Here is a 20896-nt window from a genome sequence, read left to right on the forward strand (position 1 = left end):
TTGTGAATAGTCAATCATTTTTCTAACTAATTAGTTTCTTCGGGAAATGCGATTTTTGAAGATGTTATACACTGACTGAAAATGACTATCTTCTCATAAGATATCAAAGAACACTAGGGATGCGCAAAACAAACCAAAATCATGCAAATCTTGCTTTTAAGTAAGCCAGAAAAGTAAATTTAACAGTAGCAATAATAAAATTAAAAGATAATAATAACCAATACACACAACAATAAAATAATCTTACTTTTTTCTATTTGATTTTGAAAGGAAGCAAAAATAAGAAAAACTAAAAATTCAAAACAGCTCATTATCTCTGAAACATTTGATGAATCTTAAATACCATTTCGACCAGTTTTGCCTGTTCTTAATTGGGATTCATCCAAAATTTGTAATCGTTTCAGAGTTCGTAACAAACATGTTAAATTGTTAGAGGGTGTCGAAGTTTATATCTTGGAAAGTGTTGAGAATACCTGCAAGTCGTAAGAACCATTTAGATAGGATTACATCCTTTTCCTGCTTAGACGGAAGAAACTTTCATGACTGCCAAAGGAAAAAACTCAAATTTTAATCCCTGATAGAACAGGTTCTTTCAGGTCTCGGAAACGGGTAGAAACAAACAACAATTTCTCATTGTTTCAAAATTACAACCGCAAATTTGACCAATTTTAGACATGAAGGGTTATCATTTGGGGGCGGACTATAATCTGAAGAGCCAAAAAAACAATTTTGATCTCGGACTTTTCGGGACTGTCTTTCTCTTTAGTAAATTAAAAGTTTAGATACAGAGCAAAATTACCGTATTTATTATTAAACTACAAATTTGACTACTTTTTCTAAAAAAATAACACTTTGAACGCAGTTATCTGAGCATGTTTCTGTTAAGACTGATTGCAAACCTGCTGATGGACTGCATTATGTATTATTTGCGATATTGTCAAATTATATTAAGAATTTCACTTGATTTTGATTTAAAATACTTCACAAGAAGCTCCAAGTGGCTTGAATTGTCCCCAAAATAAAATTTTATTTAATTTTAAAGCGGCAATCAATGGCAGGCAGGAAAAAATTAAACAATGATAAGAGTAACAGCTGCATTTATTACAAATATTTTAACTTGTTCTTTCATTAAATGCGTACATAGGTTAAATGTAATAAAAACAGTAATGGAATAATAGTGAACGAATGTACAATCTTAATTTAAGGACATAAAAGAAACTATACAGTTTTTACAGCGACATTTATATTACGGCAAAACCTGTTTACCTATTATTGTCTTTCAGCACGTCTTTTAAAATTGAACTAGAGTTTCTACTTTGACCGAAATCCGCAAATGTAGGAAGAAATACTTCATTTAATACTATCGGAGCTGGTGACGCTGATGGTGTATTTCGTTTACTGCTTTCAGTGCTTGAGTTATGTTTATTTGGCTCCTCGCTCAACAGACTCGGCACTACTCTGGGTCTTGACTCATTTTCCAGAAATTTCACAAAAGCCTGAGACAAAGACTCATGAGACATGTTCGAGTTATTTGACTGGGGAGACAAAATTGAACTTAACCACGAGCCTGACTGCGGTTTGTTCAGTTTTACTTTGTCGTGGTCTTGTTGATTAAAATCCAACACGGTGGCGATCAATTTCAGAACCTGCGACTGGTCTTTGTTCCAATTGCTACTATTTCCCGATGACAGAAAACCGACTAGTAGACTTTTGATTAGGGATTTGTCGATTTTCCCATCGGTTTGGCTGGTTAGGTCATGGATTGCTTGTTGAGTTTTTGATAGCTTTTGTTGCAACTGGGACACTAGAAAATACAATTCAATTAGTGTAATAATCATCTAAGATCTTTGCGATTTGCAAAATTAAATTAAATAACATATTATCAGCACTAGTAACAATAATAATAATAATAATAAAAAAAGGATACCAACTAGCATTCAGAAGACTACGAAAGACAGGGTGCAAGTCTTACTCAGGGACCGATTTATCCAAACGAACCAGTACCTGATGTAATACTCACATCCAATCTTTCAGGGCGTGTTGCATCATGCCAACTCCACTTAAAAAATAACTGAAAACTGTAAATAACTGGTATAAATCAAAATTAGTCATATCTTCATACACAAGATGCAAACGAAAATATCGATGGAAAACAAACAGCACAACGCCAAAGCACTACAATATCAACAAATTTCAACTGTGCGCTGCATAAGTGTTTGTGTTCCATGCGAGAAGCGTCAAACCATGTAAAATAAGCAAAATAAACTAAAAAAAAAATGGTGAACAGGACACTACGTTTTTGTATATCCCATTTAACAACTGGGGAATAGAAAAATACCTCACAGTTACTAAATGAGATTTAAAAAACATAGGTAAAGCGTGCAACTGGACAACCAAAACAAGGTGCGCAAAGTGATCGTAAAAAACCAACAAACTTCTACAGGGAATAAACGATAACTAAAACAAAATAAAAAACACGCGATGCAAAATATTAAAATTTCAGTAGGGTCTTCAGGTAGAAAAAATGTTTTTTTCTGCAACCATCAAATGTTTCTCGAAAATACAGACATGGAAAAGAGATTTTTAATGATTTGGTTGACCAAGAAAACTTCAATATCTTTGCTTGACTGGTTGGATAGCGAGTTAACTTTTTTACATCTTTCGCCATCGCTTATGTGGGCTCTTCCCAATAAAATTTTGATGTAAAACTCTGTTGAAAAGTTTCAAAAATTCAATGTTTGTTGCAACTTTAGTTGTATAAAATTTGGACGAATGAGTTTTTAAGAAAGATTAATGTTTTTATTTTATTTTACCTCAATGTGTACAGAATGTTTAGGCATCTTGTAGATAAAAAAATGTTCGGAACCTGTTGAACCTTCAAGCGTTAAGATGAGAAACTTCAGGTTAAGCAAAAAAACATTTTTAACACTAAAAACACAAAATTAGAATCTAACGGTCATCTATTCTAATGATACCTACAAAAAAAATGTGATGTTAATATGTGAAGGTCACTACAGCCATTCATGACAATATCAGTCGATATTCTGGGATGTTTTTTACCCAGAATTACCAGCTGATATTTCAAAAACGACTGTCCAAAATGATTTTCATTACTTACTGGAAGTGAGTGGAGTAATAATCAAAACAAAACATAACTCAAAGCCAGAAATTTTCTCACTACATTTACTCGCATTCATTGTTCATTTTCTGGCTTTGATATTGTCAGTTAGGTGGTGAGCCATACCTTCATCTTTCAGTCCCGAGTTCTGCTTCTTCAGCAACTCCAATTGGTCAGAGAGCCTGGAAGCAGCTTGAAGACCGATTTTGCTCTCTTCCAACTGACCTTTCAGGCTGTTGATTTCTGCTCGCAGTTCATTTTGGACTTGTTTTTCTGTGCTGATTTGCCGGCGGATTCTTTCCGTTTCTTTTAAAACGTCCTTTTCTTTATCTATAATTAAATTGATGTTTAAATTCCCTTTCATATTAAACCTAATATTATTCTCAGAGTACAATTTTAAGACCGAGAAAATCTTCTTATTATTAGAATAACCAGTTTTTTTTATTTAAATTGGGTAACCGATAAAATAATATATGTATGCGGTAAATATAATATATATCTATGTATGATCGTTTTAAGAATTCTGCTTGCTACCTGCTGTAAATTTTCGAAGGGACCCCATCAAGAAGTTATTTCTCCATCAAATCGACTAAAAAGTAGCGAATGTTTGCAATAAAACAAAAAATTAAAGGTTTCACAAAATACTTTCTTTTTACAAGACCTGATTTAATAAATTTGAATTATAAATGTAAATAATAAAGTGAGTATACTGAACCAATAATAAGTGAATACAAAATGAATTAACAGCCAGACAAAATATTTCCGCAAACATTTTTAAACCTTAATTAAATGTAGTTTAAAATTTCTTTTTGATACATACTTTCTTCTTCGACTCGTCCCTTCAATTATTATTTGTATTCTGAAGTTTTTTAATAAACAAATTAAACAAAATTACTCCCAGGAAGTCCAGGAACCTTTGCAAACATGTCGCAAGAAATGGCCACAGGAAATTCATACTACATGCCGAAAACAACTGTTTCGGCCAAAGCCCAAACAAATGTGTTCAATGTATTTATAACGATTACATCAAAGCAACATTAGAAATTTTTGCTTTTGAAAAGTATATCATTACTATTCCGTTCGCAATGCGACCCATATAACCAACCAAACATGTGGCTTCGGGTTTAGCAGATGTTACCGATTACTGGCATGTATAATGTTTTTCAATAAGGGCACTATTTGTTTTGTCACTACTCACCTTTCTGGAACTGTTCTAGAACGAACTGCAGGTTGGCCAAACCAGCTGCTTGCTTATTATTGAAGTCCTCCAGGTCAGATATTTTCTTTCTCAAGTCGTCTCTTTGGTTGGTTACCATTTGGAGTTGGTTCTGCAATGTTTCAACTTGTTGGTTTGCTCTAATACTCACTGAGGTGTACATGGTGCTCGAATTTTTCTCGCGTTGCTCCAAATCGGTTAATTTAGCGCGCAGTTGGGAGCTCTTTTGCTCCGCTTGAAGCAGTTCTTGCGTGTAACGTTCCTCCTGTTCCATCAGATGGGATTGCAGTCTTTCTAACTGCTTCAACAATGAAATTTCTTTATCTGAAGGCACAGACTTTTCAGCTATAAGCTGCTGTAGTTTAGATTGCTCTTCTAGGAGGTTTTTCGTTAGGACGTCGCACTTCTCTTTCAAGAAGTTATTCTGATCGAGTAGTTTGTCGATTTCCTCATTCTTTTTGGCCATTTCGTCGCTGGCTTCGCCAGCTTGTACCAGTTTGGCTTCTAACTGCTTGAATTTGTCGGCTTCGCTAGTCAATATTTGGGACAATCGTTGAATTTCGTTATGGTAGCTCAGGCTTTCTTGGTGCTTTATTGTTATCATGTTTATTAATTCGTTGCGAGAATTTCCAAGTTCTAAAAGCTGTTGTTGCAAGACCTCATTACTCTGTTGACTCTGGGTTAAGGCGGTTTGAAGGGCCAGAATTTCATCCTGCAATGCTTTGTTTTTATCGTCTATGGGTTCAATGGAGTGCTCGTTGGGACTCAGCTTAATTTCTGAATTAATGGAGTTTTCCACAGAATCAAGTTCCAGCTTTCTATTGTGTTGCTCCACATTTTCCAACCGATTTTTTAGTTCAATTAGATGCTCGTCTTTTGCGAGAAGTCCCGCCCTTGTTTGCTCCACCAAATCCTGCAGCTCTTTGGATCTGCGTTCTAATCCAGCAATTTCCTCCTTTTGCTCAACTGCTAGCCCTTGTAAGGCAGCTGACTCTAATTCTAATTCTCTCACTCTGGCAAGGCTATTAGCAATTTGCACATCTTTTTCTGCGATCAGTTGAGGTACAGTTTCGCATAACTCCAACTTGACGGAATTGTCCTTTGCAAGCTGTTCCAATTTTCGATTCTGCTCTTCTAGACCTTTAATATTTATAATTTCAATGTCCTTTTCGTGTAACAAAGTACTTAGTTCCTCACAGCGCAGTAAAATTGCGTCGTATTTCTGCAAAAGTTCTGTGTAATTGTTCTCATAATCCGTAATACTGGCTTTAGCGCTTGTCAAAGACTGCTCCAAATTGCCTTTAGCTTCTTCATTGGCAGCATATTCTTTCTGTAAAGTGTCGTACTGCAACTTCAAAGACGTCTCAGTTACTTTCAAATTTTGCAATCTTTCTGTAAGATTTTTCACTTGGCTTTCCAAGTCTCGACGAAGACTTTCTTCATTTATCCATTTTTCTTTAATTTCGTTGAGTTGCTCCTTCGCATCGATGTGATTCATATCATACGTCCGGTGTTCGGCATTCTCCTGATGCAGTTTTCTTGCCTCGGCTTCTGCTGTAGTTAGTTCTTCCTTCAAGCTCTCTATGTAGATGTTGGCCTCAGACAGTTGATAGTCTGTATTTTCAAATTCTCCCTTGATTTTGTCCAGCGCCATTTTCAATTCCTCATTGTCTGCTTCGACTAAGCGTACTTTTTCATTGGCTTTCTTAAGTTTCTCAGCTACTTCATCATAATCCAGTTTCAGCTCGTCGAAGCTATTTAGTAGCTCTTGATAATCATCTTGCTTCTTAGCGACTTTATCTTCTATCGATGTGTCGGCGATCTCGTTTTCAGTCTTTTTACCAGTGTCGATAATATCTTCCAGCTCCTCGATTCGTTTATTTGCGTTTTCCAGGCAATTTTCCAGCAATATCATACTGTCCTCATTTGACTCGGAAATGGTTTGCAAGTTCGAGGTTTTGTACGAATCCAATTCTGATAGTAAAAGATCGTTGCTTTCGATCAATTGTGAAACTTCCGATTCAAATTCCTTGATGGTTTCTCCTTTTTTAATCACCTCTTCACTAAGCATCTCGGAGTTTTGAATCAGTTTTTCAATTTCGGTGTATTTCTCATTTAAGATGTTAGTTTTCTCATTGGAGGCTTCCATTAGCGCCTTTTCTAAGCTCTCACATTTTTCTTTATATTCCAGCAAAATCTTGAAAATATTGTCAATTTGATTGATAAACTCAGTTAACTGTGGATCTTCTCCAGCAAAAAAATCAGGACTAGGTTCGCCAGGTATTACTGATGGATCAATGTGTTTGCTAATAAAATTGTGGATAGTGTTGATGTACATCACATGCATTGCGTCCCAAGCTTGATTAAAGTTTTCCAACTCCTGTTGTAATGCTTTGTTTTGCTCCTGTAATTTGGAAATCTGGTCTTGATATGGCGAATTTATTCCAGTTTCTGGTGAGTTGATGTTAGTGTGCATTTTTAAAGATGAGAGCTCCTCAGTTTTTACCTTCAGTTGGAGTTCAAGTTGCTCTAGTTTGTGTTTAAATTCAGACTCATGTAGTTCCAAATCAGCAATCAGCTTTGCTTTTTGGTTCTCTAAGTTAGCTACATTTTGTGAGGCCGTATTTAGATCCACTTGCAACTGTTGACATAGTTTTTCTATAGCAGAATCGGGTTCTTTTACATTTTTGATGTTGGCTAATTCACTCTTGAGGGTGGTAACTTGTTTTTCATAGCTTTCCAAAATAAATTCCAGTTTCTGACAATTTTCTGCGTCTGCTTGTCTTTTCACTTCAGCTGCTTCTACAAACTGTTCAGCTGCTTGTAATTCGCTATGCATTGCTTTAGTGTCCAATTCAGATTTCTTTAACTTCTGGAGCACCTCAGATAGCTCTGTTTCGAAGCCTTTCTTAGTGTTTTCAAGGGTTTTTTGCAATGTTTCATTAACACTTTGAAACACGGCCAGTTCTTTTGTTGCCTGTTCCAATTTTGCTTCCAGTTCTTCTGGTACCCCGTTTTGCTTCGTTGGTGCTTTCGCTTCCAAGTTTTCAATTATTTTGTTTAGTTTTTCCTCCTTTGAAACCAGAGACCTGTTTTGCTGTTTCAATTGAGCGTTTTTATCTCTGAGTTCGGTGTTTTCATCTTGTAGTTTTTCCCTGATTTTAACCAGCTCCGACAAGTTCTGTTGGTTTTCTATATCTAACTGCTCTAACTGATCGAGAAGATGATTTCTTTCATTTTCCAGCTGTTTGATGGCATCTTTCAGGTTGGCAATATCATCATGTGGTGCATTTTGTTCTTCGACGGTAATTTCCGGCGTTGTCCAATCCCAGTTGTCGTTTGGTTCTCCATTTGTTTGCCCAGATATCTGGAAGGAAAACACCTGTCAATTGCATGTGTTGGCTTGCCAAGAAATAAGAACAATTAAATTAGGTGTTAATTAAGTGCGGATTGTCTAAATGTGTATTTTTTTTAACTGTGTTGGTTACAAAGGGTGAGCTTTATAGGGGCAGGGATTTGGTATCCGACAGAACATCCCCCTTTTAAGTTAAGTTTGTTGTATTAAAAACTGTTGAGGAACGTTTTAATTTTTTTTAAAGCGTTCCTCACAAACGTCGCTATGGCTTTTGCCATAATCCACGCTAATTTTGCCACAGATTTCCTATAAGGGTCCGAAAGTTTTATTTAAACGACTTGAAAACGCACAGGGTGGTGCGTTTCCAGAGACCCGGTCCCTTTTTTAGCGTAAATTTTTTTCTTGCAGTGCGCTTCTGACCCTTTATTTGCAAACATTTGTATTACAGGTTCAGTCCGTATACTTTGTCGCTTTTTGCGTTTTTCCGTTACAGTTACAGCTGTCGAGTAATTGCAAAAAATACCCAAAAAAATTTTCTCAAAATGAAGAGAATTCGAAATCCGTATTGATTCACTTATTTATCCTCTATTTTCCAATATGCTGCAGCTATTGTGACAAACTAAATTTACTTTTAAATACCTGAAATTTTGCGAAATTTTGAAGACTCGAAAATAATTTTTCCAGCGATCTTTCACGGCTTGTGACAAATTACTCACAATTATTACAGCTAGGAAATTGCAAAAGGGAAAAGTAAAGAAAGTTTCAATTTTGAGATCAAATGTGAGTGTATTGTAAGTTTCAAAAAAATTCAAAATTTTCACTGTATTTCAAAAACAAGGCGGTTATCCCTATTGATTCACTTATTCATCCTTCATTAGCAAATCTACTACTACAAATAACTATAAATAAATTAACAAGTAATTTGCGTCTGCTGTAATTTTGACTGCAGTGCCTTTACTTTTCAAATTCTGAAATTTTAGAATTAAAAAACATTTTGTTAATGTTCGTTCACAAATTTCCTCAATTACTCGCCAACGATTATAGCTGGAAAAACTGTAAAAGCAAAAGCACAGAAAAAGTTACCGATTTGAACGTGAATATCAAATGTGAGCGCGGTGTAGGGCATCGAAGTCCACAAAAAAACAAAACATTTAGTGTATTTAAAAGCAAAAGCGTTCATCCGTATGATTGACTTATTCAACCTTTATTTGCCAATCTACTGTAGAAAATTTTGCTCCAAAAAAACTAAAAGAAAAACTTACAAATAAACCCAAAGTAAATTGCTAGCAAATTGCGGCTGCAGTTATTGTAACATACAACAAATTCACTATTCAAATACTGACATTTAGAAAAAAACGTTTTTTCTTCAATCTTCTTTCACTGATTTTTTGAAATTACTCGGCTAAACAATTAAAGCTAGAAAAATCGTAATAGGAAAAAGCCAAAAGCACCCAAAAAGTATTCGATTTGAACGTGGAAATCAAAATTTATTCATGACAAACTTAACTTAAAATAAGATCTTCTATCGAATGCCAGGATTTTACTTTTAAGTCACTTAGAAAATATGTTCAAACAAATGTTCACAATAATTGTCTCAAATTTTTAAATGTACTCTCAATTAAAACATTTCAACAACTTTCGTCCAATTTCTAAAAGAGCATTATCGATATTTATCGTCATTTTAGTGATCAAACGCCGCAATGTTCACTGAAATTTGTGTTTCTTCGGGAGAAAAATCAAGAAAGATCTTTAACAGCAAAATCTGCACATTACTGTGAAACTGGGCCTTCTATTTGAATGTTTAATTCAACATTATTCCGACATTATTTGAGAAATGCAGGTTTTTTGTTTTTTAAACAAAAACAAAAAATCGAATGAGTGCAATAATCACGAATTAACTAGAAATCTTGTATACTTTTCTCAATTTCCAAGCAAATAAACAATAGCTGGTGCAATTTAATTCGAAGAATTTTCTTTTCCGAGACTTCAGTTTCAAGTCATCCAGTTTTCAACTACAGAAACAAAATCTGCCGGAACAGCATTATGAGAATTTCGTATTTTCGCATCGTCTGACCTCCACTGTAACGGACTACACTAAATAATTGCCATGTTGTAAGTTTTTATCTCTTTCCAGTGCAAAAAGTAACACAATACGTTACAAAGTTTCTTGACTGTAACTACTGCGAATAATAGTGCTGATTACAATGTTAATATGACCGTCAAATCTCCGATAAACTGAATACGTTATCGCGGTTTCATTTCCAACCGAGTAATTGGACTCAACCGGTATGCAAACTGGTAAGAAAGTTTCTTATATTACTGGGTATTTAGGAAAATTAAGTTGTCATCAAATGGTGTTCGGTTTGATGTCCCATGGAAGGCGAAACACGTGTGTATGGTATGTGAACCAATGAAATCTCCCAAACCATAAAAGTTATTTTTCCGACTGCGATTCTGAAACTGAATTTCTCATTACATTGAAAGAATTTGAAAAAGCTTGAAAAAGCATAAAATCGGACACGATTAAGTCGGATGGATCAAACCTCAGCTGAAAGACCCAACCACGAAAGTCGTTAAGAACTACCACTGTGCAAACATGGGAACGGGTTAACAACATAAATGCCCGTTCGAGTGCAATATACTTTACTGTAACACTAAAACCGAAACAAAACTCTGCTCTTCATATACGGGTCTCAGGAAATTCGAAGTGTTAATAAAGATTCAATATTTGTATTTATACGTGGGGCGCTCAAGAAGGGGACAAACACTTCACCCTGGGGGGTCAACCCATTAGAATAATTGATTCAATTGCGCCTCAATACGCTTCATACACTTTTGCTGTTCACTCCAAGTACAGTATGATGTTATTTATATCAAAAACCAAAATAGTAACAAATATTCTTCGCACAAGGTTATTTACTGAAGAAACTGTTGCCTCAGGAGGACTCAACTCGGAATTTATTAGATAAATATAATTGCCAGACAAAATTTAAACAGTTTTTCCTGGAAAATACCAACAAAACGTATGCGAATTCATGTGCATATATATACACATGATGTCCGGACCCCTTTGTTGAATGTCTCAATTTCAGGACGTTGGCTGTTGACTGAAACAATACAATATTTTTCAAAAACGTTCTTCCTGAAAACAACGCGATTTCTCAGAGGTGAAACAAGTACGGTTTTTTGGTTTTTTGTAGGTTCTTTCGTTTTGTGAATGGTTAGTAAAAAGAACAAATTGAAAGGTATGGTTTTTTTCCTTCACATCAACCCAAACTAACGGAAAATTCAGCCTTTAAGTTGAGCTTGAGACATTATAATTTTGAAAGAGAATTAATACTGTTCCAATAATCTGGGCATTTTTTTTCTACAACAAGAAACTGGTTTCTTAATGCCGTTAGTTTTCGTCGATAGTGGAAGGCCAAGACGAGAAAAAGGAGACTCGTAACGTCCTAGTCAGAATTTCATATTCTAGAATCTAGATGATCAAACGCCAAATAAATTTTCATATTTTTGGTAAATTACAAAAGCTGCGCTAATCTATAAAACTTCCCAGTACAGACACTTGCTGTTTCACTTACCAACCAAATCGATGTGATAAAAATTATGTATATAAATTAAGCAGTGAATTGTTTGAGAAAAAGTTTTACTCTACGAGAATTTTCCTTTCAAAGTTGCAGGTTTTTTAATTAAAAAAAAAACACTACTTTAGTGTAACTCGTTTCGAACGCTAGAAGACCATGAAACACAATCTTAACTTGGTAATGCACTAATCGCAGTTAGTAACTTCAGAAACTCGAGTTTAATAAATAATAAAAATATTAATTAAAAAATACCAGGCAAATAACGAACGCCGACACCCCATTTCAACTGTTTGATTTTTTTAAACACCCTGTAACTTATAACGGAGTTTTCACAATTGTTTAATCCCAAAGTTTATGGTACAGGGTACAATATTTGTTAAATGCATTTTATAATAACAGTGGTGAAACTTAAAAGCAAAATCATACAAACAATGAATTAACTAAAAACTTGTAAAAATAGAATGTCGGTTTTTAGAAAACTTGAAACCTTATGAAATTTCAGACACCCGAGACCTTTTAAACATTGAACGATTCACTTAATTTTTGGGTAATTGACCACAACAAGAGTAAGTGAATTAACTTAGGAAAAAGAATTAATAATACTTGCATCTAACACTGAAACAGTACAATAGTTGCTTACTCGGTGAGAAATGAAAACTTTGTAAGTAAATTTGTAAATATCTTTAAAATAATTTTGCTAATCACTCCGTATTTTTCTTTTAATTGAGATTTTACGCTAAGTTTCAGAACTATTTAAAAGTTTTTTAAGGTAACGAAATTTAAAGTAACAAAACAATAAGTTTGAAAATGTCCGAACAATAAGGTGAGATTCTCGAATGAAACAAAGTTCCTAAATCAGATTTCAGTTCACATTAATAACAACTAACATTTTTGTTCTTTAAATCCATTTTAATTTTGCCACTTTTTCGTTTGATCTACAGGGTAGCACAAGAGTTAACATAATATGTATGCTTTTATGCCTTGAACGAAGCAGGAAAAAATCTACAAGAAATACTGCTTACTGGAATCTAGGTAAGAGAAGTTACTCTGTCTAGCAGATCGTGATACAATCTACAGGGTGGCACATTTATTGGGGTGATGTGCCTCCCCAATTATTCCCTTGGTGAACTTTCCTGAAGTGCGCCTTCAGTAGATTTTAATACATTTTGAACTCTTTTTTGTGTAATTTTTTTCGCATCTGCTGCCGCGATAATTAAAAAACAAAATCATATTCCCAAACAAAACATGCCACCCTGCAGAAACTCGATTCGAATTTGCAATATGCAGTGATCCATTTTAAAAAAACTGTCTTTGATCTGGGACAGTTTTCTGGACGACCAGGTTAAATTATTTGTGAAAATTCTTCTTTGATTCGTCTTTGAAAGTAACAAAATTTAACTCTGTATTTAGGAACATCGTGTATAATTTTAACACCTACTGTACTGCACATGTTTTTGAAGATTATTATTAGAAAAACAACTCGAAAATATAAAAAATTATTGAAAACCTGAATTTAAATTCACTTTTAAATACTGAATCAGGCATTTCACACTTTTATAGTAGATAAGAAAAATAATTCCTTGAATGCAAGAGAGATTGTGCAAGAGAATAATTGAAACAAAGAAAGTGAGTAATATCTATCAGTAGCAAATCGAATACTAATCAATGTTCATTGTCTTATAAACCCGATTCCATTTTTATGCATAATATGTGCTCTGAAATGTCTACAACAAATTCCTGGGCTGAAAGAAAACATGATGATTTAACTTAATTTGTCTAATCCAAAAGTGGACGGGTTTCGAAGTACAGTCAAAGTACACATTTCAAAAAAAATCTATTACTTTGTTAGTAATATCGGAACGAATATTCGTATTGGTTTGGGGCGAATCTTAACTTTGCGCCCTGTATAAACCGTCTCCTCTTGGATTGGGCAATTTAATTAACATAATCATCCCAGGAATGTGGTCGGACGGATTGGATACAGACATCCTGTATATTGTACAAGCAGCTTTTAAAAATCCAATGAATATTTTCAGTAATTACGTGATTAATATAACCACCATGAAGCACTTTACTATTTAAGTAAGTTCCTAATACATTTTCCTGAAAATATTAAGGTAAATAAAATTTGAAATGACAAAAATGCACTAGTTGAAGGCATAATATTTTAACGCAATTAAAACAATTTTTCAACGGCATGGAAATGAACGACTCATTGAAATTTTTTCGTTTCATCCAGAAATTGTTAAATAAGTTGAAGAAAACGTGAGCCATGACCCCTCCAGGTCCGTTTCTGACGCCTGCAAGTGTTGATTAAATAAAAGAATCATATCTTTTTGCTTTGTTCTTGAAAAAAACTATTCAACCGCACTTCCCATGTCATAACTTTGCCAGTTTAACATACTTTTTCGCTTTAAACAAATGACATAGGTCAGAACACGTGCATATTTTAAACACGTGTGCGTCTTGACTACCACCGACCGTTCTTCTACGGGTATGAAAATTAAATAAAACCGTTCATTGAATAAATAACCCGTATTTTAACGTGAATTTTCATTCCGACAGCTGGCCTAAAATTGGAAATTCAAAACCCATTGGATAGTTTTGATTAAAGTGACGAAAAAAATGAATTGGCGTTTGACCACACTGTAGAAGGTTTAAAACATCAAGGAATTTTCAATGATAACGCATGTATTAATAACTGTTAAATCTTCGACAAACAGCAGAAGAATAAGATCGATTACTAATACAGACTTGGAGATTGAGGGAGTGTCGCTATTTGGTGTCTATTTTAAAGCTTGAGTAAATATTTAAGCGTAAATGCCTTCATGGTAAATAAAACTTTAATAGCGGACATAAACACATTTTATCAACTAGTTTCGGTTTTCTACATCAAGCAAACAGGAAGGTTGATGCGTTCCACTTAACGCAGTTTTTTTGATTTTAAATTGTTTTTTTTTACTATTCAAGATATTTCCAAGATCTCTTCAGCAGCCGAACACAGCATATCACATAACCATGTAATGTAGGTACACACAATCATGGTATTAGGCTTTTGTACATGGACTCGATAATCCACTTTCAAGAAATCATATTTATAACGCCATATAAGCGAGAGCAAATATTTATCAATATAAGTGTTGGGTACTGTTTAGAAAAGGTACGCTTTTAGTCTTTGTTTGACTCTAGTGGTATCTGGCTGTACTGTGTGTTTTCCCGCTCTAATCTTAACGATAAAGTCGAGCGACGAAAAAACCGTTAGATTAAAAAAGCCGGAAACGTTAAGTGACAAGGTAACGTAACAATGATCTTGCTAGCATAGACAAAGCTGAGAGAAGGAAGCAAACATCATGTACAATATGTTCATGTGGTTTAAATATGCAAAACGAAGTTAAATCAATTAAGTCATGCGATTCTTGAAAATTTCAACGGAAAAGACTTGATTTAGCGTATAGAAATTTTAAGTCTACCAGAAAAATTTAGCAGAAATAAATGCCTTACTTCCTTAACGTCGATTATTAAATCCGCAGTTGAAAACATTTGTCGCAATGATGATGAGTTGATACAACCAGACATTTTAGAAATATTACATAACAAAGTTAAATTTGGAAAAAGCGCTGAAGGTATACCTAAATAAAACAAAGCTGTTTCAGAGCCAAGTTAAAAAAATTTAAGAAAATGAAAAGTCAAGCTTGTTAAATCGATAAAATCGATAAAATAATTATGACCGTTTAGTGCAAAATTAACGACTTTTAAAGCGGAGTTTTGCAAGTTACTTAATCATTTTGTTATTCTTATTATAGCGTTTATGGCCTAATAAAAATTGTATTTAAGATCTTTGAAAATAAGTTGCCAAATTATGCAGAAACGTATTTCATTGCTGTCTCAACCAAAAAAGTCGTAAATATAAAGCTATACAAATTTGTCAATTGATATAAATTCAAAATAATGATTGTGTTTAAAATGTTACGTGACTTTTTATCGACATTTTTTCTTAACTTTGTCGCCCTGTAATCAAAGTATAACTACTTTCTGTAAAACTTAACAAGATCTTACGGAACTTGTGATCGTTAAAAAGCAAATATTTTCCTTAGGCTTAAATACTGATAACTCACGGGAATTTATTTTTTGATACTGCAAAACTGCAAAAGATAAGATGTGTAACTTTGATTTGTCCTCTGAATTTCCCTTTTCGAGCACAAAAATTTTAACTTTTCACATTTTTCTTATATTAAAAATTATAATTAATTCATTCAATTCACACAATTCTAGATTTAAGTTCAACAACTCATCCATTCAATAATTAGTAGAAGTCGAACAATTTATAATCTTTTAATCCTTTATGAGGCAGCCAGTCCAACTATGCCTTACACCAAGGTACGAAATTATACGACGCACGAATTCTTGCCTCGATAAAAAATCTTTATAGTATTTGAGAGTAGCTTAGATGGCAAACGAAAAACATCAGAGATTCTCGTAATCTTGGTAATCCTAGAAATAATTAGCGGCGTACAAAATACAAATTTGCTTAGAGCTTATTAATTAATACCTTGACGTATAGATTTAGCTCAACTTGAAAGTGATCTGCATTTTTCTGTATTTATTTATATTTTGGAAATTCCGATTCTTCCTGACTATCTCGTCTCGAAATTGTATGTTTCGGTTTTGAAACTATCATGATCCAATTGTTTACGTCATGGAAAAATTCCAAATACTTGGAGGATAAAACTTGTTTACATGGCTTTTAATAAATTTTTTTGTTTTGAGATCTAAAAAATTTACGAAAATTCCAAGAGTGGTTTCTAATTGGTTTGAGACATGTTAAGAACGGGGCACAGAGAAAAATTCTTTCATTTTTCGTTTTTTTCTTCCCAAAACCTTTAATGTTCAAACCATATTTAATTTTAAGTACGATTCTTAACTAAGCCATAATGAATCAACCAGCACTTGGCCTTATATTGAATTTATTATTATCCTGAGATCCATAATCCCATTCACATCGTCTTCCTCTCCAACGACATCTTTGTGATTTTAACTGGTAAATTCTTGATGCAGATTTTTCCACGATGCATCCAAAACTGCCACGTCCACTAGTCTTTTGCGGGCCATCGGGTTCAGGCAAAAGCACGTTAGTCAAACGGCTGATAGACGATTTTCCCGAAAAATTCGGATTTACAGTCAGTCATACAACCCGATCGCCTCGTCCTGGTGAAAAACACGGCCAACACTACTATTTCATCGATGAAAGCGACATGAAAACTGCTATAGCAAATGGTGACTTCATCGAGCACGCTGTCTTCAGCGGAAACATCTACGGAACTAGTTTCAGAGCAGTGGAAGATATTGCTAAGCAAGGGAAAATAGTGCTAATGGATATAGATATGCAGGGCGTAAAACAGATCAAACAGACAACGTTAAATCCTTGGTGTGTGTTCATCCATCCACCGTCTCTTCCCGAACTTAAAGAGAGACTGTTGAAGAGAAAGACTGAGAGCGAGGAGAGTCTGGCGCGAAGACTGGCCAAAGCAAGGGAGGAAATCAAGTTTGGATTAACACCCAACTTTGATAAAACCCTAGTAAATGATGATCTGGACAAAACATATAAGGAACTTAAAAAATTTGTTGAAGAGAACATTTTAGAGATACGAATACCGACTGTTTAAGGAAGCAGTAGCTTGCAAGCATTTCCTTCATTGAGTCTCGTGTATTTATGAAATATTACATTAAATTCCTCGAAATGTTACTTTAAAGTAACGATACGTTTGCATAATAAAGTTAAATCTAAATCCACGTTAAAAAATGAAAAGCTCGAAGTTTGCTGATCAACCTGGAATATCCAAAGCAGAAAGGAATCGAATACATTTTTTAACTTTACAATCAAATTAAATTTTTTCAAAGGAAATACGGTGCATTTTTCATTGTGTCTACTTTTTTCCATATTGCTTAATCAGCAGTGTTTTTTTTAAGTTTAAGGTTTTAAAATAGAACGGGCCTGCATACTGAACAAAGAAAGCAGTCATAATAAAGAAAAAACCTTGTTACATGCCCCGTAATAATAGAAGCAAGCGATATGGAAGCAATAAAGCATTTTCGATAACTTTAACTTACTACCTTTCGATAGTCTACCAGAACAGTGGCTATTGTTCAACACTCCTACACAATTCAATCGAACTTTTACCATTCGGATAGCTCACACAACCTATGAACCTATTCTATCGCTAGTTAATAATAAATCGATCACAAATGCAAATTTAGACGCATGCTGAAAGACCTTAAGTTCACTAAGTGGTCGCAGTCTCTTGAGCTAAAAAAATTAAATATTTAGGATATGTGAATGGTATCTACATACAGACTATGAACGAAGTTCTATTTTTAACTGAATTAATGTACTGATTTGGTAGAGAAAACATCGCCCAATTATCCATATTCAGTGTTTTTATCAATCTATATAAACTACCCACAGAGCGTAAAAATATGAGAAGCGAAATAAAATATCAAACAATCAAAATAAACATGAAAGGCCATTTCAGGGCTCCACCGCTTCTTCTCAAATGTCCCTGTCAAGGTGTTTGCAAAAAAGTGGACACTTTCAGTAAGTAAACGAATAAAAATAATTCTGAAAAATGAATGAGGTAGTTAATAAAACGAATGAAGAAAATAAACCTGAATACGCAATTTTTTGAAAGAATTTGTATCCAGACTGGTTTACTAGTCCGATAAAAAAAATCTTTTGGTTATTCAGCTTCAAATTCTTGGACTGCACGAAGAGCGAATTTTCTCACGTTTTATATTATGAATTGATAGCGGAAACATTTTCTTATTTGAAAAACAAATTATTTTCCAGAACTTTCAAATGAATTAGAAAGAAAGCGACACGAAATACACGTGAATTATTGCGCAAAAAATTAACAATTTCGATAAGGGAAACGAAAATAATAAAAGTACTAATTGAAAATAAATTTCCGATTCCAATGCAGTTACAACACTTACTATTAAACAATCAAATCCAAATTGAAATAGACAGGAAGCTAAAATAACGATAAAAAATTTATTTAAGATGGGAACTTTAATTAATGGAAAATCTCACTAATTTTCAAGTTTATTTTGTTATTTATAAAATTAACCACTTGTTTTAACTTTCCGTTGATGTTGTCAAATGCGTGTAGTTAATTAGCTTGCGAAGTCTAAAAACCTAATTGATAAACCTTTTTGTGACCGAAATAGAAGGAAATTGGGAAAACCACAGATTATTACCCAAAACAAGACAATACTGTTCTTTAATGCTGAAATGTGCTAAAAACTGAAGTAAACCAAAGAAACACACACTTAAATTGCAAAGACTTGATCAAAACGACAATTTTTCTTTCATTCAATTACTAGACTAAACTATTTAATACTTCTGGTAATTTATATTTTTGCACTCGTTACAAAGTTTGAACATTTAACTATTTTTTATATTCAATTATGGCTTATTTATATATACAGGTAAGACTAAAATATCCATAAAGGCACTCATCTAGGAGATACATTTTATATTATAATGGGATAAAGTGTTCGTTTCGCAAATTAAAGAAAATGTTGGCTTAAAATTCATATTAAAAAAGGGACTTGAGCTTTTGAGGCGAAATAGTCAAATACAATAGCGTAAATTCGTCTTTTTTTACTGATGATGTAACTAAAACCACGCACAAAAACAACACGTTTGATGAATTTTGAAATGAAATTTAAAAAATAAAAAGACAAAGACTAATTAAGAGAAAATAAAAAAATAATCAGGAAAATAAAACACAAATAAGTAATAAGAAATGTTTGACATTGATCCGAAATAAGTGCAAAGAGGAATCTCAAAAGTGCACAAGAAGGCGAACAGAAAAAATAAGGAGAAACAAAAAATCATCACGAAATAAACTTTATGCAACAAAATATATTTAGCATTGTTTCGAACTAAGATGCATAAGTAAATGTAAGTAATAAGTAATGTAATGTAATAAGTAAATTAGATACAAAKTTATCCTACTCTGCAAAATAATGTTTGCAAATAAAYAACGATTTMAAAATAACGAAAACGACGAATARAAACKAAGCCAATAGATATTTCATCATRATGAAGGTCTTTACAAAWCAAGTACAAGAAARCAAAAAAATTRAARAAACGCCAAACTGGGAAATTAAAAATTGTYATTTTGTCAGATTTGCTGTATTTTAGCTTGTCTCTGWGTACRACATTCGTTTCCCCGASGGCCTAAAAGCTCCAATAAGTCAAAYAGTTGAGTTAACAGGATTWTTTTKAACAATTAAACCAATTAAAACAGGGAAAAGCTGCTTACATATTTTCCAAAAACACATCATTACTGGGCATTTTCCACTTCAAATAGCTTACTGGTGAGATTTACGGGGTTTTAGGCCGTCGTGCCTCTTTAGTTTCTTTTGTTACAATATTTAGTTTGAATTGACCAAATAAATTAATACAAGATATGGATTAAACTCATTTGAATAAAACACGTTAAACAACAACATAAAGACAAACAAAATCGAAACTGGCGAGTTTTTCAAGAGTGGCTTACATCTTCAGAGCTGGTTTAAGAAGACATTATTTTCCACGACGGCCTAAAAACCCGAAAAACTCACCCTTGAAAGACTTTACTTTTTAATCGAAGTGCTTTTAACTTAATACGCGTTCTAAAACTTAAAAAAAAATGTCTGGAGGCAATTGGAAATAAACTTGGAACATTAAAACTACAAAAAATTAATGACTAAAAAGTGAGCATTTTTGAGAATAATTTTATATATCCTAATGGCAGGTTATTAAGGAGTAGGCTAGGAATGACAGAGAAAATACAGGTTTTTCACATTTTTCTTGAAAAGGAAAGTAGGTAGTCTATATGAAATTCAATCCAATAGGCCAAAATAGTTTCTGTCTTATTTCGATTGGCAGAAATGCTTTCTTGTTTCGCTAATGAGTGAATTTAATTTCTTGATTGTTTATGGGCTTTTCATTAAGTTTTCAGTTGTAAATGTACCGAATAATCAAATTAGCAATGAAATGTAGCAATTCGGAAAAGGTAGAATTTAGTTTTTAAATGCAATTCATGAAACAAAAATGGGAGTTATTGGCCAGACCAAGGATTTTCCAGTCCATGAATTAAAAAACTTGCACAGTTTTTACAATGCCGTTGATCAATTCACAGACAACCAAGCACTTGATGCCCACATTGTATGTACCTACTTTTGCCGTTTTTGAAATTAAATACATATGACAAATACTCACTATAATTATAAAACATTATAAGCATTCATTGAGGTGAATGAAATGAAGAACTGGCAGGTGTAAAAGGGCATGTAGATGAAATTGCACAACAAAGGTACAAAAGAGAAAATGAAGCAAATACTCCACTCTCCAGTCAATTGATTGCACACAGGACAAAATTGTTGAAATTCTAGTGAAAAGGCCTGATCAAGTCAGGACCGACCGAAAAATCCGTGCCAACTCTACCTACATATACCAAGAAATTAATTCCTGGTTTCCCAATGGTCTTTTCGGTTCAACAGTACCCAGTCTTGACTAAAAAAAATACCTGCCAATATGTCACCGCCTTAAGAACACTGACGAAACAAATGTAACG

The 20896-nt window shown here is 33.7% G+C and overlaps 2 protein-coding genes across 6 annotated transcripts in view; one reads left to right on the forward strand and one right to left on the reverse strand.

The window, feature by feature from the left end:
- The window catches only part of LOC109533197 (guanylate kinase), a 17921-nt gene extending 746 nt beyond the window's left edge, over positions 1 to 17175 (forward strand). The window contains exons 2-3 of one of the 4 annotated variants that reach the window (XM_019898456.2): positions 12215 to 12305; positions 16329 to 17175. In XM_019898456.2, coding sequence (XP_019754015.2) covers positions 12242 to 12305; positions 16329 to 16936 — 672 coding nt within the window. In that variant the 5' untranslated portion in view covers positions 12215 to 12241 and the 3' untranslated portion in view covers positions 16937 to 17175. Of the gene's footprint in view, positions 1 to 9865; positions 9988 to 12214; positions 12306 to 14480; positions 14567 to 16328 lie in introns of those variants that run through there. The other 3 variants (XM_019898457.2, XM_048668877.1, XM_019898455.2) reach the window with 3 other exon arrangements.
- The window catches only part of LOC109533192 (thyroid receptor-interacting protein 11), a 30974-nt gene continuing 11158 nt past the window's right edge, over positions 1081 to 20896 (reverse strand). For both annotated transcript variants that reach the window (XM_019898441.2, XM_019898439.2), the window contains exons 4-6: positions 4317 to 7701; positions 3245 to 3448; positions 1081 to 1804 (exon numbers count right to left, since the gene is read on the reverse strand). In XM_019898441.2, coding sequence (XP_019754000.2) covers positions 1263 to 1804; positions 3245 to 3448; positions 4317 to 7701 — 4131 coding nt within the window. In that variant the 3' untranslated portion in view covers positions 1081 to 1262. The remainder of the gene's footprint in view (positions 1805 to 3244; positions 3449 to 4316; positions 7702 to 20896) is intronic.

Source organism: Dendroctonus ponderosae, unplaced genomic scaffold, assembly GCF_020466585.1.
Source record: "Dendroctonus ponderosae isolate FM_Combo_2020 unplaced genomic scaffold, Dpon_F_20191213v2 Dpon_F_20191213_8, whole genome shotgun sequence".
NCBI lineage: Eukaryota > Metazoa > Arthropoda > Insecta > Coleoptera > Curculionidae > Dendroctonus > Dendroctonus ponderosae.